This window comes from Candoia aspera, chromosome 4 (assembly GCF_035149785.1).
Source record: "Candoia aspera isolate rCanAsp1 chromosome 4, rCanAsp1.hap2, whole genome shotgun sequence".
In the NCBI taxonomy this organism is placed as follows: domain Eukaryota; kingdom Metazoa; phylum Chordata; class Lepidosauria; order Squamata; family Boidae; genus Candoia; species Candoia aspera.
The window spans coordinates 75464092-75489146 of record NC_086156.1 but is presented as its reverse complement, the minus strand read 5'-3'; the positions used below and the strand labels follow the sequence as shown (position 1 = coordinate 75489146).

At 39.3% G+C, this 25055-nt stretch overlaps 1 protein-coding gene across 3 annotated transcripts in view; it reads left to right on the top strand.

Annotated features, from left to right (window-relative positions):
- Positions 1-25055, top strand: part of KANSL1 (KAT8 regulatory NSL complex subunit 1) — a 134723-nt gene that overhangs the window by 78255 nt on the left and 31413 nt on the right. For all 3 annotated transcript variants that reach the window (XM_063300620.1, XM_063300621.1, XM_063300619.1), the window contains exon 3: positions 6232-6373. In XM_063300620.1, coding sequence (XP_063156690.1) covers positions 6232-6373 — 142 coding nt within the window. The remainder of the gene's footprint in view (positions 1-6231; positions 6374-25055) is intronic.

The window sequence follows — 25055 nt, the reverse complement described above, 5'->3', positions numbered from 1 at the left end:
AAGGAGAAGGCAAAGAAGGGCTTTAAAAATGGATCTTCAGGTTTTTGAGGAGGCTGAGATAAATTTCCAACAATAATGGTCTGAAAACAAGTGATATTTACAAGGACCTTCTAGTATGGCTGGCACAACTAACAAGTAGCTTCATCAAATGAAGAAGTGAGGCCAAGACAGAATGGTGGTAGATGAAACCATTTGGAAACTTAATTGAAAAACATTAATTTTATTGTAAAATAATTGGTGGGGAAACTTAGTGGGATCAAAATACCATTTAGGAAAGCTGGTAAAGTATGCTGAGGAGAAAAGGATTATAATTCAGAACTGATATTACAAAGGGAAAGCTACTAATTCTCACTGCTCACTGTAAGAATATTAAAATGTAACCTCTTGTACACTTTTAAGAAAGGTAAAGGAAATTTGCAAGATTTTTTCTTCTAGATTGCCCATTCCAACTTTTTCAGAAGGTGGAAGTGGAGCTTCATGGGATTCTTGCCAGTTTAGAATCTTTAATATTCAGTAGATACATAGGACAAATTCTTGTTCCTTTCCTTAGGATCTGGCTTTCCCAGGGCATTGCTCCAGGAATTTAAATTCTTGTTTGTTTCTAGCTTAATTCTAGTTCCATTACGTATGCAAAGGTGAAAACTATGTATCCCAGTGTATTCAATCAGAAAAATTTAAAAGCAGTAAATGGGGTCCTTTGATTTACTTCAGAACTTGCTATGAAGTTGTGTTTGCTTTTGTGTGGGAAATGTCTCATTGCTCTTTATTTATAATATTTATGGGGTGCCCTATATCTGAGTCTCTAGAGTACTTTAGATGAATATTTTAAAGAACCAGTTAAAATTCATAAATAAAACAAAAACAACAATTGAATGTAAGAGTGGCACAAAAAAGCATGACACAAGTAAAATAGCTTTAATCATCACTGATTTTAAGAAGCCTTGGAAATAAGTCTTTCTCCAAAGCAAAAGCTTACCATGTTAGACAAGCCTCTGTGGGAAGGTCATTTCTGTCTAACACCCATCCATGCCCTGGGGGGAACTTACCTGTGCAATTGCCTTTAGAAAGATATTAAAGGTTTAGATTAGTACCTGTGAAGGCAGGAGTTTGGTGCTTGAATTGGTTTAGTACTATTCTGCATAATGTTATAGCTATTACAATATTTCTCAGGCTGCTCTAAAAATACCAAAACTTCGAAATATAAATCAAGGAATTATCAGAGATATATTGTGACCTAGATAGGGAATCTTTTTTTTTTAAATAAGCATGCAGGAAAATAGCTCCCTTTGCATTTGATACTTCATGTTAGTTACTAATCCACTGCTTCTGACCACTGTTCTGTGTGTCTTTTACATGTTTCTACTTTAAAAACTTTTTTTTATATTGCTGGAAATGCATGGTAAAACAAGCATTATATAATTTAAATACACCTTCAGAAGTATTTGAGGGAGGTTCAAAACTATAGAAAATTGCCAGTTCGAAAAATGTATACAAGTGTTTTTCAGAAGAAATGCATCAGATTTTTCTATGTTTCCTTGTATGCTTCCTCTGAATAATACGTAATATTACAGGAAGCTGCTACGTCCCCACACCCCCAAGCATTTCCTTTTAGGGGAGTTTTGGGTTCAGTCTCTATATGTATATGATGAAGTAATACATTATTCAAGTAGTAGAATGGATGCTTCCACCTCAGAAATGCAGATTGGGTAGATTTTTATGATGTATGATACTTTTTAGAAAAATACTTACATGCATAAAACAAAACATCATCCCAGCACACTAGGAAGACAGGGATATGCTTCTATATCTTGGTTTTCTACAAGATGGTTTTTGTTTTAAACGTGGGGAAACGTTCAAAAATTGGATTTCTCATTTGTAATCTGTTCATTCTGCAAAGAGCCAGTTTGTGTCACTAAGGCACTAGGCTAGAAACTGGGAGAAGGTGAGTTCTAGTCCCACCTTAGGCGTGAAACCAGCTGGGTGACCTTGCGCCAGTCACTTTCTCTCAGCCCTAGGAAGGAGGCAGTGGCAAACCACTTTCCAAGAAAACTGCAGGGACTCGTCCAGGCAGCACCTAGGAATCAACGTTGATGCGAAGGCACCCACCCATGCCAATTCTACAGCTGCAGAATTATTTAGCGTTCACTTTCCAGGGCCAAGCATTAGAAAAGAACACTGCAAAAAATTGTTCAGATGCTGTGGGGAAATCCAACTGGGATTCAGTATTACAAATGCTTAAGTAAGAAATACTCCTGCTGCTCTAGTATGGAAGAATTGATTTTCAGATATTTGCTACCTAGGAATTCTACAGAATTCTGGCTTACCATTAATGAATAGCATGTTAGAACATGATGGGTGATCATTTCTGGTTGGTTTCCGTTGCCAGTAAAAACAATAAACAGACCGTGCTCTTTTCGTGTAATATTTATTGTGAGATGCGAACCAGGAACTCTAGCTTGATTTCTTCTTACCAGGCCAGAATTAGAAGTCATGGATTGTTTTTTGGCTTCTGACTCTGGCTTGTTTGGGAACAGTAAAACAAGAGATTGTCATTTTGTGTAAGCACAAACTGAGATCCAGCAGTTTGTTTAATTATTCCTCCTGGTCTGTTGATGGTAAAGCCAGAACTCTGAAACCAGTAAATTCTGGTTTACTCCGCTGTGAGCAACTTGAAGCTCTCTAGCTAGCATTTTAGAAATAGTATTTCTAATACAGCAAAATTCTAATGAAAAGGAAACTCTCAGTGCCAGAGTATATGTTTTATGCTTCTGAGGCCCTTCAGTTCAAGGGGCTCTGAATAAGTGATGACTCTGAAATGCAAATTGAAATATTAGTCTAGGCCAGCAACTGTTTTGATTAGTACAGCAGAATTCAGTATTCTTGTAAGGGGAGAAGGGATAAACTAGAGTAAATAAACAAGAATGTATCAGGCAGCAAGTTGGAAATATTGCCAAAGTATTTTGAAATTAGTATGGTAATTAAAAGTGAATTTGTATGGATATTTCAAAAAATTACTTTTTCTTGTGGAAAAACTGTAGTTCAATGTGTAGTACCTCTATATTTGCACTTTTTCACACCTTTTGGAAGTTACATTTTCTGTGTCCCTTCTCTGAAGACAATTTTTGAGAAGAGCTAATTATTAGTATATTTGCAAATGACCTATGTTTTTTTAATTCAAAAGCTAAATTTTAGGCTTAATCAGCATAAGGATTAAGGGCAGTTCATTCTATTTTCATCAGACCTCATTTGGAATACTGCGCTTTGGTCTGGATGGCTTAATGTAAAGGATTGAGACAAATCTGAAAGCATCCAGAGAGGGGTCATCAGATATATATTGTGACATAGCGAAGAAGTTGTGGAGGTTTAGTCAGGCAAAGAAATTATTAAGAGGCAGTATTGTGAACTGCCTCTTAATAGGACCTTCTCTGTGGTGGCTCCCTCCCTGTGGAACATCATCCCCCAGAGATTAGATTGGCCCCACCTTGATGCTTTTCCAAAAGGCCCTGAAGACATGGTTCTGTCACCGGTCCTGGGGACCCCAGGTTGAGACAGAGCTGATCAAGTGGCTGATCTGATAATGTTTGTAGCCGCCACGGGGCGGGGTTGACGGGTTATTATATTGTGGGTTTTAATTTTGTAAGCCACCTGGAGTCACTTTGTGTGAGTTGGGCGACCACATGAATTAAATAATTAAATAAATAAATGTTTTCAAGAACTTGAATGATTGACATAGGTGATGGAATAATACCTTTAGTTATTTCGATGAAGATTCTGTTATCCAGGTGGAATTGTCTGTAGGTTGAGTCATGGCAACTGGATTTCTTTCTTTTTGGTAGAAACGTTTCGCTGCTTGTCCAAGCAGCTTCTTCAGTCTGGGCAAAGGTTGGTGAGGGGACCCCATATATGTCTTCCAGGGTAGCTGCATTGTCCCTACACCTGAATGGCTGTTAATTGTGCCATGGAGGTGTGGATTGTCTTTGGGATGTCGCACTCCTAGATCCTTTGTTCATCCCCAAGTGGATCGTTAAGAGTGGCCTTCCTGGTGGTCTTAATCTTCTTGAGGACTGATGAAAGGGCAGCATGAAAAATGGTCTCTATTGAGGGAAGGATTTTCCACTTTGGCATGAATGGATTCCTTAACCCCTCTCTCAAACCACCTATCTTCTCTGCCCAAAATGTGTCTTATTGGGACTGGTGGCAAGCTAGAAATAGATTTACAGGAAACCCACACAGACAGACCAATACCTGATGTTTGACTCCCACCATCCACTGCAGCACAAACTAGGAGTTATCAGGACATTATGTCACTGGTATATTTCAAACCTCCTAACACACTGAGACAGAGGCTTGTACACCCTAAAGATCCAACACCAAAACATAAGAGGAGCAATGTAGTATATGCAATCCAGTGGAGTAAGGAGTGTTCTGAGCTCTACATTGGGGAAACCAAACAGTCATTACACAAGAGGATGGCCCAATACAGGAGGAGCAACACCACAGGACCAGAATCAGCAGTTTACCTTCATCTAAAAGAAAAAGGACGCTCATTTGAGGACAACAATGTTCACATTTCTACCAAAAAGAAAGAGATCCAGTTGCCATGACTCAACCTACAGACATTTTCAGTTATTCCATTGGTAATGATCCAAACTAATGGGTTCAGGTTAAAAGAGGGGATTTTCACAAAGAATTTCTTGATAGTCCAACTAATAATCTAAACTGACCTTTGAGGATCCTTCAAACTCTGATACTAATGAGTGATACCACCCCATATGTTTATGTGTGATATATACTATTATAAGGGTGGAGAATATATGTGTATAGTTAGATAGCAATGAAAAAGACAGTGAGATTGGTGCTAGTCTGCAGTATTTGTGTAGAAATGTTTTTGCTCAGTATTCAGTCTCTTGTTTCTGGACTTCGTTTTTCAGAGGATGTATAAGAATATATGGGCAGAAAGTTTTTGAATCTGAAAAAATCAAATTAGCCTCCCCTTAATTTTTCATAGGCAGTTCTTTTCCTATAAATTACTCTTGATGGTATTGTTCCCTTGGGAATTTTTTATAGGAGATCCTAAAGTAGGCATTAGGTAACTTTGATTTATTCAGGAATCCGAATGGTTTATCACTAATATGCCAGAATCTGCACCTTGCTGAGTCATTGGAGAAAAGAATGTGGAAGTTGAAGTATAAATAATTCCTGCATACTGAAAAATTTGGGTTACTCTTTCTGATATGTTCATAAACTCTTCTGTGAAAACTTCCCCAATTTCCCTAGATATTTATTTGAGCCCGTTAGCTAGCCAGTTTCTTTTTTCTTCCATCTTTATAACACACACCCACCCATATCTCTTGTTACTGTTTTTATTATTCCAGCCAATCACCGATTATGTAGCCAAGTGGGATGGCACCATGCAGCTAATTAGATTTATATTTTTGACACCAGAACAAGAAAACATAGTCCTACATTGAATGCAGTTGAGGTGGCATGCTGTGAATACTTCTTTGCCTCTGTTGGTAATGCTACATTTTGTAATAGTGGTGTGGGAAAATATTAACAAGAAGGTCCCCCATCATTTTTATCAGCTGCTTTCAGTGTGATGTCTTTTTTTTTAAAAAAATTATTTACACAGAAGGTCAAGGGCATTTTAGAGCTGTATTAGCATAGTTTCTAAGTCTTGCATAGTAAAAATATCCCTCTTTGATACTATGAGGCCTTATTTGGAGTCATGTGTTCCATATTTCCAGTTTGGAAATTTCCACTCCATTTTGGAGGAGAGATACAAGTTTGATAAAGAGTCTAGAAGATAAATAGTTTTAGAGAAGGCTGAAAGGACACAAGGACAACATGATCACATTTCTATCAGTTTTATCAAAAAAACTAGTTAATTTATTTAAGAATATTTATAGGATATAGGAAAGTCTCCTAATATTTTAAAAGTTTATAAATGGAATAAATAACGTGCAAAGTTTAGAGACCTATGAAAAAGGTTGGGCAAATGTTGTTATGAGTGCTTTATTCAGATATAATCAAGCAGAAATCTAGATGCTCTTCCCTGTTGGATTCTTTGCAGATTTTTTATTCCAACTTTGTAGAATTGAGTATTTATTATATCCCTCCCCCCCATTTTTAATGCTGTTGAAAAGGCAAAGTAGTCAGGGCGGGTGGTTCTTGAATTGGGGCGGCATGTGTTCAGTCATCTGTACAGAATGCTCATTTCTCTCTTTCCAGGAGGCGACGGTCAGAATGGCAGTGGGCAGCAGACAGAGCTGCTATTGTCAGTCGCTGGAACTGGCTTCAAGCTCATGTCTCAGATTTAGAATATCGAATCCGGCAGCAAACAGATATATACAAGCAAATTCGAGCCAACAAGGTAAGAAATTAAAAGCTGCTTCTTTTGGAACTTTACCCTTTATTAGAGTACTGCAAATACCTTCATGTGTGTTTTGCATTGTATATATGGGGGAGGGGGGAGAATTTTATGGCTTCATCTCTCTAGCATTTTTGTCACCAGGTATAACTATATGAATGGTGTTAGAAGTACATTTTAACAGAAGTTGCAGAGGCAACTTGGTGGTTTGTCTTTATTAGGACCTTCAGTTTCCAGGCCTTCAAGTTCTCCAGAACTATGTGGCACACAAAGGGAGAGGAGAAGTAAAATCAGCAGGTCAGATCAGCACCAACCCTGCTGGCATTTAGTAAAGCTACTTAGGCCTGACTATTTTGGAAAGCCTTTGGGGATTGATAGAATGGTGAATTCCCACACTGCAGTAGGTGATTAGTTCATACAGAGCGCGTCATTCCGTAGTATGATGATAAATGTGAAGGTTACTATTATTACTGTTCTATAATTTTTAATTGATTTAATTTTTTTGTTAACAATATTGGAACATACACCTTTTAGCGCCATCTGTGATTGAAGTGGCATGTAAATCTTAGAAAATAACAAATATCCGCAAATTAAGCCAAATGTGATTTTTCTACTACCAGGAAAAAAAATGTAGTTTGAGAGAAAGAAAGTAGTTTGAAAGAAATTCTTTTCAAATACTAGCTATGGATTTGGCTTCGGTTGACTTTTTGCCAGGTATACCAGCCCTGAACCACTGGCCTTGCTAATATAATGGATCATTGTGCTTTTCTTTATTTCTGCTCTCTGACTTTCCAGGAGCTTAAGTATTTTGCTCAGGGCAAGAGAGAAGGAAATCTGAGTTACAGCTGGCATAAATATATATCCAGAAATGCAGAGGTCAGCCTTTGCTTCTTTGTCCTATATGCTAGGTAAAATTCAATACACACAGTATCTACAAATGACTAATTCATTCAGTCACATTGTCTCTCCATCTCATTTCCTGCTTGATGAAGAGCTCTTGTAGAACTCTTAGGGTAGCACATACTGTGACAAATTGATTGATTTTTTAAAAAAATGTACTATGCAGTTGTTGATACTGGATTTTCCCCTCCCATGAATCAGGATAGGTTTTGTTTGTATGCATAGTGTTTATGCGATTGATTTTTCCTCTTTTATTTTAAATAAATGATTTGGTGGTTGTTACTGAGATAGGAGCGTTCACATTATCTAAAGTATTTTTATACAGTGCAGCCCCAAACCATTCTTCAGCTAATTGACATGGCTTGAAAAATACCAACTTCCACATCAAAGGTATGATCAAATTCTTAGAATTAGGAAGTAAAATTAAGTAATAACCCATCTACATTTATCTCTATTTCCTTTCTGTCATGCCCTCCAAATGTTTAATAATTTGAAAATGTGAATTTATTTTTTATTCATTTTCTATGCTGCCTTTATTATTTTTTATAAATAACTCAAGGTGGCAAACATACCTAATACTCCTTCCTCCTCCTATTTTCCCCACAACAACAACCTTGTGAGGTGAGTTGGGCTGAGAGAGAGTGACTGGCCCCAGGTCACCCAGCCGGCTTTCACACCTAAGGTGGGACTAGAACTCACAGTCTCCTAGTTTCTAGCCTGTTGCCTTAACCACTAGACCAAACTTCAGAAGATATGAGACAGAAATTGGAGAATTAAGATATATCTGTTACATTTATATAGTGGAGCACAGAGCCATAATTTCTTTTTCTCATAGATCCTTCCATACTTTTGTATGAATAGTTTCTGTTCACCTCCTATCCACTGCTTTTTTTTGTAGTCTTTTGACTAGTCATATGCAAATGTATGCATGTAGGTCTGACTTTGCACTAAAGATCTGTACAAGAATCCAGTGCTCATTCCCATATATCTCTGGATTTAGCGGAGATTAGAGTAGATAGTGGTTTAGTGGCCATGAATCTAATACGCAGATATACAAAATGTTATTTTATCCATTAATAATGTATACTTCACCTGCTTGGAAGATTTGATTCTTGGAGAATGAAATAACTCATATCCCATAATATGTTCGTCATTAAAGATTTCTTTATATTTGAGATGAGTTTTCCTCATTTTCCTTCTACAAACAGATAAATATATTTGTTGGGCACTCATTTGGGTACAACCCTTTTATATGTTACTTCTAGCAAATGCTTTCTATCATAATCTACTATTGAGTATAATTCATAAGATTCAAAAGAAATGTATGAGTGAAAATTAGGGAATTTTTTTGTTTACTTTTGCTTGCTTAAAATAGGATAGTGTAATGGCAGGTGCATTTGAATGGCACTGTAGAATGTTACAGAATTACCAATACGTTGCAGCAGAAATGGTCAGTGATCCCCCATTTTCAGGAGATTAGGGGTAAGGACTTGTAAACAATGCTTTCTGATGGCAGTCTCTATGAATAACTTGGATGGACAGCATTAGGATCTAAATATACTAAAACTCTAGTATCTCTGGAAACAATTATGTCAGTTAGAAAGTTAGGGAATGTAATATCTAATAAAAAAAGATTCAACCCTTTCCCATGCCAAATTGACTTTATGGGGAAACCCAACTTTAAAAGTTGGGGGAAAGTGGTGATATGAAAAAATTGGATGGAAGCAGGGATAGTGACGTTGGATCACCTTCTAGATGAGGAAGATGAATTTTTAACATACTCTGTGTTAAGAGAGAAATATCATCTATCAGATGTAACCCAGTGGCAAAATTTACATTTAAAACATTTGTTAATAACATTGTTTGGACAAGCAGCATTTTCAGCTTCTGAGATACTAGAACAACTTGTTAAATCCTTTAAAACTAAAAAAACCCTAATGTTAGTTTTTATAAATATTCATTATCAATAAATCAATTTGATATGGAGATGTTAAGAAATGAGTGGAATAAAGAATTAGAGGTTCCTATATTGTGTAGACAATGGGAGAGTGTCAGTGGACCTCAAACTACGCCTTACACAACAAAAAATAATATTTAGAATTTATTGGACTCCATTATGTTTGTAAAGGACTGTCAAAAACAGTCTTTTGTTAGAGATGCAATAAGGATAATGCTTCTTTAAAACATGTTTCTACAATGTCCTATACTTACTAAGTTTTGGGAGAAAGTAGTGGATTACATATATATGATTGTGCGACAAAATTTTCAGAGGATAATATTCTTTTGAACTACATACCTAGTACATGGAATTTGACAACCAGACAACGTAAATGGATTCTCCATGCCCTTACTATCGCCAAAAGACTGATATTGCAGCTTTGGAAGGATAAATGTATGGCCCCATTTATTCAATGGATTGAAGACCTGATTGCACTTGCCACTTCTGAGCAGATTACCTATAGACGTAGACTTTGAATGGACAAGTATAATGAAATATGGGACTCATTTATACAAAATACAGTAGGTTAAAAGAACATAGTCATATAAATGTATTAGAAATATATACATACTTGAATAATACTTGCATTAGATTAATATATATAAAATTGTAACTGTTGACTGTTAGAATGACATATACTATTTTTTTTCTTTGTCAGATTTCTTTCACTTTTTTGTTAAAGCACTTTCATGTTTTTTTTCCCTCTTTGACAATGTATGTACAGTAGACTCAGTTAACCAGCACCCATGGGGATTGGTAGATGCCAGATAAATGTAGTTTCGGGTTGCTTGAGAGTTACTATTAAACCCTAATACCCATTAGATGGCAGCAGAGAGATACAGATTTTTTTTTCTGGTTGCTTGAGAGTGCCATTTTTTAAATCTGGTTGCTTGAGAGTGCTGGGTTTTTTCCAGTTCAATTTTGTGCTGGTTGCTTGAGAGTGCAGGTTAACTGAGAGTCTACTGTATCTCCATCATTATTACCTTTGCTCTTTTTTATTTTTATTTTTTTGTTATTAATTAAAAAGCAATACATTTAAAAAATGAATAACTTCCCTCTTTAAAGCCAGGTTAACACACCTCCCAATGACTTTCCATAAGTTAGTAAGGTCTTCCAGCATTTAGAAAGTGATGTTCTGATGCTTTTGGGAGTTAATAATAGTATTTATAGTATTTATAGACTTCTTTTTCTAGTTTTGTTGTTGTTGATACTAACTGCCAGGAGTCCTTACTGATTGTGGCACTAAACTGGGATGAATCAGGAAAGATTTTTGATACTAAAATTGAAGTCTGGGAATGAGGATAGATGTGGGCAGGAACAAATACTGCATTTGGAGATAAAAAGTGAAAAAGTTGGAATCTTTTTATAAGAGCTGTGAGAATGTAAATAATAATTGCTAACTTTTTTAAAGCTTAGAACACCCTTCAAGATACTTAAAAATATTTGACATAGCACATGATTTGAGAGAATCTCCAGGGACTTGGCAAACATAAAGATTTCGCTTGGGTGAGCAATGTTTTACAGGGCTGGATTAAGGGGCGTCGCAGTATATGCAGCTGCATTTGGCACTAGAAAAATGCCCCCCTCCCTCCAGAAATACATAACAGTAGACTAAATGGCTAGGAGTGAGTAAAGTCAAGAAAATGAAGAGTCTATGGCTGCCCGTCACTGTCACTCAGCAACTGAGAGAGTGCTTCATGTTTGCTGTGAGCCAGTGGGGTTTTGGGGCAAGCAGGTCCAGCATAGCTGTGTGTTAGCCAATGGGCAGACAGGTTTTATGGGGGGTTTCGAGAAGGTCAATTTTAAGCATTAGCTAATGTTGCCTGTTACATGTGTTAAAGTTGAAAATATGAAACTGGAACCAGCTCTTTTAAAAACAACTTTTAAATATATTGCCAGCCTAGATGGTCCTTAAATGAATGGATGTGTGTTGTTTGAAGGAAGAAAGAGACTGCAGTTAAGTCTCATAATTTAAGAAAAGCTTTGATTTTTTTTATTCCCTAATACTGTAATCAGTTTGCCTCAGCTGCATGGCTAAGAAATAATGAATTATGGCTGGACAGTGATATTTTTTAAGTCTCATTGAGCTAGTGACAGTAAATCACAACACTTTTGTCAGAGTTTCCTTAAGTTTGACTCCATTTGTTGCCTTCCAGTTATATTGAACTTCAGTTTCCATAATTACCATTCTAAAGCTGCAGATCCTCTGATTATTCCAAATTCTCTACTCTCAGCTAAAGGTTGTAGGAAGTAGACAACATTGTTCTCATTTTTAACTGTATGAGGAAAAATAGGGGGTTAAAGATATCGTGTAAACATATCTCCTTATTTTGACTTGTTTTTAAAAATTTAAGTGGTTAACAGCAGAACTAAAAAAATTAAACTTTTAAACAAATTAAAAACAGTAACATTGTAGTAACAGTAGCCATAGCAAGAAGACTAAACATGATAAATCAACAACCAACCTAATTAAAACCATAGAAGATCATATTTGTTTGTACCTGAAAATTAAAACCCATCACTCATCTGATTAGGAGATCTAGGAGTCAGCTTGATACTAATGACATCTGACTTCAGATTCTCAGATTATCTCATGCACTGCAGGAGTAGTAAATCTGATGTCTTTCAAAAGTATGTATGTATGTATGTGATTTATATGGTCACCTATCAGACATAACATAACCCTGGGCAGCTTGCAACAACATAAAACACACACAAACACTATTAAAACCATTTCACACAACCAAGGTGCTATAACTTTCCTATCCTAAATATACTTGTGTTGAGTTTCCTGGCCCAGTGCCTAAGGGAAGAGCCAGGTTTTAAAGGCCCTCAGGAAGGCCAGTAGGGTAAGGGCCTTCCAGATCTTGGGAGAGGCTGTGCATAGCACAGGCATCACTACAGAGAAAGCCTGCCTTCTTGGTCTTGCCAGATTACATTGAGGGGTCCTGGAGGATGTCCTCCCAATATCATCTGGTGGGATAGGCAGATATCCTCAGGGAGAGGCAGTCCCACAAATAACCTGTCCTTGTCCCATGTAGGGCTTTAAAGATGATAGGCAGCACCTTGAATTGCACCCTGAAGGAAACTGGGAGCCAGTGCAACTCACACAGTAGCGGTGTAACGTGGTCAAACCATGAGGCACTCAGAACTGCACCAATTGCTGTGTTTTGGACCAGTTGAAGCTTCTGAGTAGTCTTCAAGGGCAGCCCCATATGGAGTACATTACAGTAGTCCAATAGAAAGTGACTAAGGCATGAATGACCATGAGCAGGGCCTCCCAGACTAAGAATGGGCACAATTGGCATACAAGATGGATCTGTGCAAAAGCCTTCCTAGCCACAACTGGAACCTTCTCTTCAAACAGGAGCTGCAAGTCAAGGACTCCAAAATTGTGCACCAGCTCTGCTTGGGAAAGCACTACCCCATTGAAAATTAAAGATGGCAACTCTCCAAAACCAGACGACCAAAAAAACCTTAGACCTTCCCCATCTTGCTAGGATTGAGTCATAGCCAGTTCCTTCTCATCCATACTCTAATAGCCTCTAGGCACTGGGTAAACTTCATCACTTGTCCAGCCTGGGGCAGAGATGTACAACTGAATATCATGAGCATACTGCATGACCTTACCTGGTGGCTACATGTAGAAGTTAAATAGGAGGGGTGAGAGGACTGAGCCCTGAGGCACCCCACATAAGAGGGGCCAAGGCTAGATCTCTCCTCCCCCTAGTTCTACCTGGAACTGGCCACAGAGAAAGGAGGAGAACCACTGCAAAACACTGTCCCCTACTCTCAACCCCCTAAGCTGGTCCAGAAGGATACCATGGTCAGTGTTATTGAAAGCCTCCAGGAGGGCCAGGAGAGACATAGCACCCCATCCCAAGCCTTCCAAATGTCACCCGCAATCATGACTAATGCTATTTCAGTACTATAACTTGGCCTGATCCCCAACTGAAAAGATTCCAAATAATCCACTTCTTCCTGAGTCTTTGAACTGAGTGCTCACCATCTTCAAGGTTGGAGATTGGATGAAAGTTCTTCAACATGGTTGGATCGAAGGATGACCTCTTGAGAGGCAGAATCACCCCCTCCTGCAAAGAGTCATTAACCACCACCTGGACCTAACCGCATACCACATCTTGAGAGGCCATGGCCAGCCAGAGGGACATGTGTCCAGAGCAAAAGTGGCAGAGCTTACGGCAGCAAGGACCCTGTCCAGTTCCTTACAACCAACTGGCTGAAACTTTTCCCAGATAAGCCAGGCAGGCCATTTCTTAGTCACTTCCATAGGATCTGTCCAGTGAGAGTCCCAACTCAGAGCGACTTTTATGCGACAGATGCCTAGAATTGTCCTCACGATGGCCTTACAGGGGGTCCTCTGGCCCCTCCTTACAAGAAGAGATCTGGTCATATGGAACAGGTGCTGGCTGGCTATCTGCAGGTACAATAAAAAGAGAGAAATGGACAGATCATAATACATACACAAAGCCAAAGAATTGCTGGAGGACTAAGAAACCTACATCCCTGTAAACACCAACCCAATACAGAAACTAGGCAACCTGATCAAGAGAACCCTTAAAAACCTAACCAAGAAAGGTCAAATCACAAAAGAAGAACAGTGGTGGATGAAAAACAGTGGACCCATCCTCCCGCGCTTCTATGGATGTCCCAAAATACAGAAGTCCGACATACCTCTTCATCCAGTTGTATTGTTATCAGGGATCCCAACATACAACATAGTGAACTTACAAAAAAGCTTGGACATCTCACAGAGGGGAGCAGATATTCTATCAACTCCCTACTACAGTGCCTTCAGAAAATCAAAGACCTAAAAATAGATGAAGATGAAATTATGGTTTCATTCAATGTCACAGCACTCTTTACATCCATAGATCCAGAATTAGAGAAATAATCCATGGCAGCAGTACTACACAACACGCCTGACCTAACCAAATACACTAAGATTGAAGTACCAGAATCATGGATCTCATCAACCTCTGCCTCACTACCCACTTTCAGTTTGATGAACAGATATACCAACAAATTAGATCACCACTCTCAAGACTCTTAGTAGAAACTGTAATGCAGCGTCTAGAAACAATAGCACTCCCACGCATACAACCAAAAGTATGGATCCAGTATGTAGACGACACCTTTGTCATAATAAAACACATGAAACAACATCTTCAAAGGAATAAAATTCACAAAGGAAGAAGGAAACAACACACTACCCTTCCTCGGTAACCTCCTCAGTAGAGGAAATGACGGCAAATTAGAAAACAACCCACCCTAACCAAGCGCTCCATTACCAAAGCAACAACCCAACCTCCCACAAGAGGAGCTGTGTAAGAACATTATTCAGGCAAGCACAAATGCACTACAGGAAACCAGATCACCAGAAAAAGAAACAGACTGCCTATACAACATCTTCCAGCAAAATGAAACTTTATCTGAAGTGCCTGACCACTCAACCCAGTACAGCAAAACCAGCACAAGCTATGAAAAGGATAACATTGCCATACATCAGAAACATTTCAGAAACAACCAACAGACTGTTACAACCACACGACATCTCTATAGCACACAAACCAACTAAAGCCCTCCAAAACATCTTAAGTAAACCAAAAGACCCAGTAGGCCAAGAAGAAAAAACAGGAGTCATCTACAACATAGAATGTAAGGCTTGTTAACGGCCACTGTGTAGGGCAGACAGGCAGAAGACTAGCAGAGCACATCCATGAACACCAACTAGCACTCAGAAGACATGATGAAAACTCCTTAATCTCACAACACATGGACAGACTCAACTGTAGTTTCAACTGGGAAACTGAGCATCCGAGACCAAGCCAAATCCAAAAACACTAGGGAATTCCTGGAAGCTTGGAATTAAGGCACATCAGCTATCAGTAGACGCATAGAGATAAACCATGTTTGCATGCCATTCAAAAGAGAAATAAAAAAGCTAAGAAGGAAACAAAAAGACCAGAACACATCCTTTTCACCAGCCTAAACCCAGATAAGCAGGGATTAATACCAGATAAACAATCAAGCAGAAAACAATACCCTAATCAAGGAACTACCAAGGAGACAACAATCAAGCAGACAAGCAGAAAACAATACCCTAATCAGGGAACTACCAAGGAGAAAACCACATCCCCACCAACACTGGCAGGGCAAGCTACTGTGTATAAACAGGGAACCAACCCCACACTCACTAGCACTGGTGATGTTACTTAGTTCGGTAATGAAATATCTGCAAGCAAAGAACCAAGCTCAGACAGCATCAAGGACTCCAGAGTTCAATCCTGAACTACATATATTCTCTTCTATTAAAGTCAAGGAACCCAGGCAAGGATGCCACTAGACCACAGGGAGGCAGGCAGGCAGGCAGGCAGGCAGGCAAGCAGCCCTCCGAACTGATCCTTGCAGCCCAGTTTCACAAACAGGGTCTTACATCTCGCTATGCCTGGGGCAGTGCCCCTGAAGACCCCCAGAGACTCCTGGATGGCAACAGCCACACCTTTACCCCTACCCTGGAGTTCTGGCAGATGCCACACTTGAAACATGGAAGTGTTCATTTCTGAGAGATGATGCAGACACACAAGCATGCATGCATGCATACATATATGCCCAACCATGTTTTGGTAATGCTTACCAGGTCAGCCCTCTCATCCAGGATCAAATCATAGATGAGGTAAGCTTTATTACAGGCTGATCTAGCATTAAGTGGCAACAGCTGGATTTCAGGGTCTGTGAAGCTCTGGAGATGAGGCCTTGGGGCTGAGCAGGGGGGCTGGAATGTGACATCTGTATTGAACACGGGGGCCGTGTTCCCAAGAGCGGCCCATGCCATCACCTGCCATATCTCCCCATACCGATCACCAACTTGATACTTCCGCCTGCCCTCTCTTCCCTAACGCTCTGCTCTATCCCAGAGCCATTTCCTCCACTGAACCAATGCACCTTCAATCTTTCAACCAAGCACTGCCAATCAGCTGAGCAAAAAACAGCTGATCTGTGATGCTACTAAAGTCCTGCAATTGCCACTGGCTCTCCAAAGATTCTCCGCAGCAAGGTGTGTGATCCCAGCTGAAACTGCAGAAAAATCCACTGCCAACTGCCATACCATTTGTCTACCCAGCTGGTCCCATACAGAGCTTTGATTTCCACTGGCCACCAGCAACTAGAGCCAGTTTGGTCTAGTGGTTAAGGTGCTGGGCTAGAAACCAGGAGTTTGTGAGTTCTAGTCCCACCTTAAGCCGGCTGGGTGACCTTGGGCTAGTCACTCTCGGCCCAACTCACTTCACAGGGTTGTTGTTGTGGGGAAACTAGGAGGAAGGAGTATTATGTATGTTCACTGCCTTGAGTTATTTATAAAAATAATGAAGGCAGGATAAAAATTAAATAAACAAACTTCCCCTGTTAACCCAGGCTCCACCACAACTGACTCTGGAAGCAGGACACTCCAGCCAGGACCCCACCAAACTACCCATGAACCATCATCAACCTCCAAGCCCAAGTAAAATCATAGAACACAACACTCACACATCCACCTCAGCACCACAGACTGACAGATAGATAGGAAGTTTCATAATTCCTGACCATTGGCCAAGTTTTGGAGGACTTAACTATAGTCCAAATAATGTGGAGAGCACCAGACTGTTTATTCCAATCTTGTTGGCTTGCTACACGTGTTAAATAGCTCAGTGGCCAACATAAACCATATTTGCAAGTCATAATATGGTTTCCAGGGTGAGATGTAGTTGCAAATCATATAGCATTTCTAGTTCCTGATGTTGCTGCATGATTTAGATAAGGCAAAGTGATTTATACCCCTCTACAATTAACTACAGCTCCCCATAACTACAGCCTGTGTGATTGATGGTGAGTGATGCTGGAGTTGCCTGCCCTGATTTAAAGAGATCCAGGTGCTGCTTTCCCTGGAATAAGTTGATGTTCAGGGTAAACAAGAGGTTTTTGTGCCAAAGACCAATTTCAACAAACACTATTAAGAATTAAACCTAGCCTATAAGACAATTAGAGAGCCAGTTCGTTCTACTGGTTAAGGCAGCGAGCTAGAAACCAGGAGTCTGTGAGTTCTAGTCCTGCCTTAGGCATGAAAGCCAGCTGGGTGACTTTGGGCCAGTCACACTCTCTCAGCCCTAGGAAGGAGGCAATGACAAACCACTTCTGAAATCTTGTCAAGAAAACTGCAGGGACTTGTCCAGACAGTCGCCAAGGATTGGACACGATTAAACGGCAAAAACAAAAAAGACAATTGGAACAATTCTTACTTTATTGAAAAATTTTCAAACAGCCAATTCTTTCAAAGGTAGCACTGTCCACTCTCTCTCTTACAACGGGCATTTATTACTGCTGAGATTTAATTTAGTTTATTCCTAACCCCTGCCAGACATAATAATCCAAGATAACAAAAGATGTAAGGGTGGCAGAGCCACATCACCCCAAGCACTCTGTCCATATCCTTTACTAGCAACAACTAATAGTAAAGCAAAAGCATTAAGCTGCTTCTGCAGATTTTGACAGAAAAGGTAGCCAAATTAAGGTAAATGCAAGGATTTTATCCACAAAGGTAAAACATCCTAGAGGATGCAGAGATAGCAATAGTTGGAATTAGTGTTTAAGATGTGGCTTTCCCCCCAGGCAATTGGATCCAGCTGAATGGAGTCGTCTTTTGGTTGTTTAATTATCACATTTGGTTGCCATTTTACATTTTATATACTGGGTTGTTTTTAAAGTTGTACAGTTTTTTTTTTCCTGTTTAATGTTTATTTTTGTTGCATGCTGCTCAAAGTTACATTGTTTGAGTTGGGCATCCCTATAAATTCATTAAATACATCTATCCTTTGGACTATACTTAGTAAATATGATTATTTTATCTTTGTTGATATAGCTACCACAAATAGGCCCTTAAGTGGTTTCAGAGTGTTTTATTAATCTTTACCAGATTCATGTGTTTCTGTCATTTCTCTGGTAACCTGTATAAATGGGAACTGGTCAGACACTATCAGCAAGAGAGGGTGCTTAAAAAAAATCTTGTCCATTGCCCAAATCTTCTGTATCCATTACAGTTCAGCTGTAGCAGCCTTGCACAACCAGTTGTGCCCTGGGGACAGGAAGTCCAATACTATTGGCTCTTGGCTCTTCTGGCATGGAGTTATAGAAGCTAATGTTAATTATGTCTACAGAGCACCAAACTAGGCAAGACCAAGCTTGAAATATCTTCGAATTATCATGACTCTGTACCATAAAAAATAGCAAATGAGGAAAATGACCCACCACATACTATTCTCAACATTTATACCCTGGAGGAACCCCTGAAATAATTTTCAGGTATCTTAGAATCTCTGCATAAAAATCACAACTCCCCCCCCCATTTTAACAATACAATTCACTTCTAACCTATGTAATCCATGTTTTACAACAGCAAAGTGGCAGGCTGGCAGCTGAGCTGTGATGTGTAAAAATAGCATTGTGTGGCATTCAAAGTTCAAAAAGCAGTGTTCATTTATTTTTCAATCACAATCTCTAGTGACCTCTTACAAGCCCCAGGGTTCTGCAGAACCCCAGTTCAGAAGGTGTAATGTACCAATGACCTGGTAGGCCACCTTTGTAGGTTTCTCTTGCATCAAGTCCTGAGGTATTGTTTCCCCAGCACGAAAAGCTTGGGGAAAATTGTTAAGCAGGAGAGTTCTTGCTGAATAAACGGAAGGTGAAAGATGAAAGGTCCCCTGTGCAAGCACCGAGTCATGTCTGACCCTTTGGGGGGACATCACTTTCGTGACATTTTCTTGGCAGACTATATCAGGGTGGTTTGCCATTGCCTTCCCCAGCCGTCACCTTATCTAGTTCTTAGTTTTTGTCCCAGGAAGCAGTCCAATGTTTTGGCTAATAAACTTTCCCTACTGCAATATATATGCTTACATATTCATGTGGAACATAATTTTGTAAGATAGATGTTGGATCTAGCCACTCTTTATTCAAATTACAAAAAATGTATGTGGACTTTAAAAACATGAGAATTACTTTTTGATGTGAAAATTTGCCCTCACCTTTTTTGAGGCAACCACTGGAGCCATTAGAGAAGTTGCTTGCCCAGTTTTATGGTCAGAACGAATAATCATTTGAATCTATACCACAAGGTCCTTGGTTCCTCTGGCTAAAACCATCTATTCATTGAGATCCATGTATTGAATTTTCACTCCCAGCCCTTCCAAGAATTTTTTCCTGGGCATGACGGGTTGAACCTAGAACTTTTTATGTGCAAAGAAGTTGTTATCCTACGAAGTATCTGGCCTTGTTCATAGGAAACAGCAGAGGTAATTGTGTGGGTTAGTGAGACTGAGCATGTTAAAAGATAAATAAAGCAGCAACAGGCAAGCAGTAATAGTATAGTGTTTATATTTTGTTTGAATGCAGCATAGCAAATACACGTTACTTTTGAAATCCCTGCAAGCAGAATGTCATCCTGCAAACAAATCAATCTTGTATCCTTTCCTATTCAAATACAAGGTTGAATGCAACTGAGTTGAACTAGGTCCCTGGAGATTGACAGTCTCCCCCCCCTTCCCCTCAATAATGGAAAGCTGGTCCTATAGATTTCAGTGAGTTCACTAAATCTTCAAGCTGGAGTATCCACAATGCTGTAAACCGGCAAATAAGACAGGTTGTATGCTAGTGCACTAAGGTAGGTTGCTATGTCTTAGATGCTGTATGAATAGGCTGCTTTAAACAAGGGAAACCCACTCCCAGTAGTATATTTCCATCTTACTGTCATTGATTTTGGTGTCAGAATGGAAAACTAGATAGTTGAACATTTGTGACTTAAATATATGCTGATATCCAGTTATGCAAACCATGGTGGATGGCAGTAGCCAGAACGGAAAGGTACTCCCATTTTCTGCAAGTAGTAAAGTAAAAGTGCTGACCTTAACACTAGGTGAGAAGGAAGATAATTACTGATCCTAGTTCCTATTGCATAAGGTTTCTGTATGGAATAGAAAGGGGTGAATGGAGGTTAATTTTTTACTAACTTTAGCATACATGTAAAACAGCTTTAGGATTGTTAATCTCTAATGACAAAATACTTCAATGTGTTTTTTTAATTTCAAGTGATAGCAAAACAAATTCATTGTTTTTTAAAATGAAACTTAGCATTTTTGAAAAAGCGAGGCAGATAATGGCCCCATAACATATACAAATATCACAGAATGAAAGAGAAGTTTAGACTTTACCTCAAAAGCAAACAGTACAAGCTGAAGCTGAGATTCTAAGCTGTGACTTAGAATCGTTAGCAAGGCCTTATTGCAAAGGGAATCACTGTTGTAGAAAATGCATGCATCATTTCATTTTGTGTATGAATAAAGAGGTTAAACCTGTAGTTAGGTCTTACCTACTTGGTGTCTTCTAGATGTGTTGAGTCTGTGGCTGCTAGAATTCCTAGCAGCGCAGCCACTGATCAGACTGATCAGAGATGAAAATAATTGAAATCGAACATATCTGGAATGTGCTATATTTCAGAAGGTTGCTTAAATTTGATCACATTTGAATCTTACAATGAAGGAGCTGTCACTGATAAATGTGCAGTTGAGTTGAATAGGAGACTATGCTTGAATCAGGCCTGGGCAAATCAGTCTGTTTCTGGTTTGACATGTGTTCAGTGCTGTCCTAGTTTTACAGTGAATTATAATTTTTGTTGATCTTGAATCAGTATGAAAATGTACATTTCAGTATGCATTTTTAGCTAGATTTAATTTCAAAATACACATCTTTCAGGCCATAGTAGTGTATTTTAATACATGTTGTACTAACAGACAGTCAGGAAAAGCAAAACCCAAATTTTGATTGTAGAGTAGCCTGACTAGTGGAAATCACATCTCTTTTGCTGGAATTTATCTAGGAATACTGAATTCCTAAACCTCTCTAATTTTAACTAGTATATGCTTTTCCTGTATTTTAGATTCGTTATTGTGATAGCGCGCTCTGCAGATTATACTTGTTTGTTCATTGGTTGCATTTACATCTCACCTTTTCTCTAAGACTAATGCTCAGGATGGCATACTTTTCACAAACAGCCCCTCAAGGTAAATTGGGCTGAGAGAAAGTGGCTGATCCACAAACATTCAGTGAGATCTTTGGGGACTTGAACCTGGGTCTCCCTTTCCCAAGATCAGCACTAGGCAACACATTACACAAATTAAAAGGTATTAGTCAACTGGCCACACAAGAATAAAAAATAATTGATAGGCAGGCATGTTGGCTGCTGACCACATTTCTGACAGAGAAACAACATTTCCCATTTATTCTTCCAATAGGATGAAAATGGCTTTTCACCTGGGAAGTGTGTAAATTAAACTGTGGTTATGGCATTGATGGAGGTATACATTATATGCAGCAGCAGGTGAACTCTACAAATGGTGACTTGGGGGCTGTTGATGGTTTTTACCTCATTTCATCAGAATGGCAAAAGAACTGGAACTATGGATGGAACAAAAGCGGGAAGTTCCTGCTGTGGGGAAATATTTTTTTATTAGTCCAATATGACTAGTCCCAAATTAAGCATAGACTGATCCCAACGTAGGAAAAGTAGGAATTGAAATATCTTCTGCCGGGTGAGAATTCTAAACTACTTCTGCATTTGTAAAGTTGATATTTTGATATTTGTATCAGAATATTTCTCTGCTTTAAAATATCCACAATCTAAATCTAGTGAGAATAAATTCTTCCTTATACAGACTCTTCAGAGCCTGTGTTAAATATTCATGTATTCATTATAAATGGCCTGGCCAGCTATTTTTAGTGGAATTTGCTTTTTTCAATAGTCTTTGCTTCTTTTTTGTTTAGTCTAGACAAGAGAGGATGCATACCTGGGGAGGTAAGTGGCATCTGTTGTACTCCAGTGAAAGCCAGGTACGCAGTTTGGAGTGCTGCTGGATCCATTGTTGTTACTGAAAGTACAGATGGCCTTTTGGTGATCAGGAAAGCCTTTTATTAGCTTAGGGTAGCCGCTGATGTATGAATCTATTTGGAAAGCATCAGTTTCCCATGGTCTGTTAACTTCTAGAGCAGATTTACCAAATTGTGTTATACGTGAGCCTGCCTTGAAGATGCTTCGGAGGCATCAGTTAATCTAAAATGCAGTTAAACATTTTTATCAGGTCCTGTATAAAACTTATTATGAAGTATCCTACCTAAAGGAGATAGGGCTAGAGCAGGACTTGTCAATAGTGGGACCTGTTAAAAAGTTTTCATGGAAATTTACCCACATTGTTAAATGGTGCCAAGCAAAGACATACCCAGGTATTTTGGATATTAACAGTCCTGTTTTGAAATTGTAAGTGCCATACTGGTGCGGCGCCATTGATATGAATCTTGATGCTTACAGAATGTTTTATTTAAGCTTTCTTTTCTTTAAAAAGAGTTACTGCTTGTTTGTGCCCTTTCTATGAGAATAAAAGTACAGGTAGTCCTTGCTTAACCGCTGCCTCGTTTAGCAATAGTTTGAAGTTATAACAGTGTTAAAAAAAAATCCTTGCATTTACAGCTGTCACAGTATCCCGTGGTCACATGATCACTATTTGCATGCTTCTCAACCAGCTTGCAATAAGCAGAGTTAATAGAGAAGGGGGAAGTAAAATCGTAAGTCACAGTCATGTGACTTTCAGCTTAGCAACTGCAGCACTTCACTTAATGACAGAAGGGGAAGTAAGGTTGTAAGCCTGTCGCAATCACACGATTTTTCACTTAGCGACCAAGTTGCTGGTCCCAATTGTGATCGCTAAGTGAGGACTGCCTGTAAAGTTGTTCTTCTTCCTCCTAGCATTTTCCCGTTATCGCGGGGTCTGCTTTTTGGATCCTGAAATGCCACTCTGCCCAGTCGTCCGCATCCTCAGGGCACAGGCCCTCAATTTGCATGTCCTTATTGATGGTGTCTTGCCATCTGTTTTGGTCGCCCACGTGTCCACCGGCCATCAATTTTAAGATGGTAAACTATTTTGGTGACAGTGGAAGGTTCCACTCTAAGGACATGTCCATACCAACAAAGCCGGCTTTCTCTCATCTTCTCTGTAATTAATGACATGCCTAGTTGTCAGATGGCATCATTTGTGATGTGATCAAGCAGGGAGATGCCCGATATCCAACGGAGCATACGCATTTCCATAACCTGGAGGCGGCTCTCTATACCCTTTGTTGCTGCCCAACACTTGGTTCCATGCAGTGCCACAGGGCAAATGATAGTCTTATAGATCTTAGATTTGAGACGGGTTGGTATTTGTCGCAAAGCACACTGGTGAGTTCTCACCAGCACAACCAGGCTGCATTCACCCTCGCTCACACGTCACTGCTGATGCCACCGTCACCTTGGAGATGGGAGCCAAGGTACCGAAAGATATCCACCTTCTTTAGGTTTTCTACATTTATCTGGAGCGGGCCATGGGTGGTTACAGTCTCTAAGTACTCAGTTTTCTTTATGTTCAGGTGGAGTCCAAAATGGCTGAGGCGGTCATTCCATGCTTGTACTTGCCACTGCAGTTCATTCCTAGTAGTAGAAGCAAGCGTGACATCATTGTGTAGAGTATGGTCCAGGGTGCATTTCGCTGCAGATCTTGTGTGATGATATCTATGACTAATATAAATAGGAGTAGCGAAAGTGCAGAGCCTTGGTGTACTCTGTCACCGGAAAACTGTCAGAGAGGCCAGCTGAGCATCGCAGATGGCTACTAGTGTTCTTGTATAGCATTTTGACCCAGTCGATGAGCAATTCAGGCACCCCATGATCACGAAGGGTATACCAAATCAGTTGGTGTGGAACATGGTCAAAAGCCTTTACTGCCTGTAAAGTTAAAAAAGCAAAAAGAACAACCTTGTGGTTCCACTATGAATGGTGGGCAAATTGACAATGGTAAAGATGATGTTGAATTATTTTTGCCTTTAAATTCCACAAAGCCTGGAAGTGGTGGTGAGGCCTGGTAGTTTAGAACTTTGCACAAAGTGCTCTAGAAATTATAGTGCCCCTTTCTTTAGTTGAAAGAATAGCCAAAGGAAGAATAAACAGACAAAAACAATTTTAATGCCATTGTCCAATAGCTTAGTTTTTTGTATTCAGTGATAAGAGTATTTCATCTTGATGCAAAAGTAAAGACCTGCACCCTAGCAAATACAGTTTGCCATAGCTATTTTATGTATATATAACCCTCTTTAATTTGAAGCTAGTTCAGATTATAAAGGAGAAACTCCCACATAGCATGTAGCTTGATTGTTCTCTGTTAGAATGCTGAGTGCCGTTAAAGATCAATCTTTGAGAGATGTAAAAATGTCACATATTCAGGTTTCATGGTATTAGTATTTAGTGTGCATCAGTTTTAAATTTACGTTTGTTTTTGCAGTGGGTCAACACTCTGTGCATACATATGCACACATACACTGTAAGTGGTTAATGGGGTGGTTATGGGGCTCAAAAGGTTTCATAACATACAGTAAGGAGGAGTTGATAGTGTCTGTATTCTCAGATTAAAGGGGGTGAGGGAGAATGTGGGGAATAAAAATTGGTTCAGAAAACTAGATGTCAACTAAAGATCTGTTCAGGCCTGGGCTATTTTTCCTTGGGTGGAGGCCATTATATGTATATTTATCTTGTGAATTATATTGGGTGAATTAACTGGATTTTCTCATTTTCCTGGGTTTTAAGGGAGGAGCAAAAGATAATTTTAATATTTTAAACCTACGGCATACATGAAAGCAGCAATTGAATTTCTGTGAAGTTAT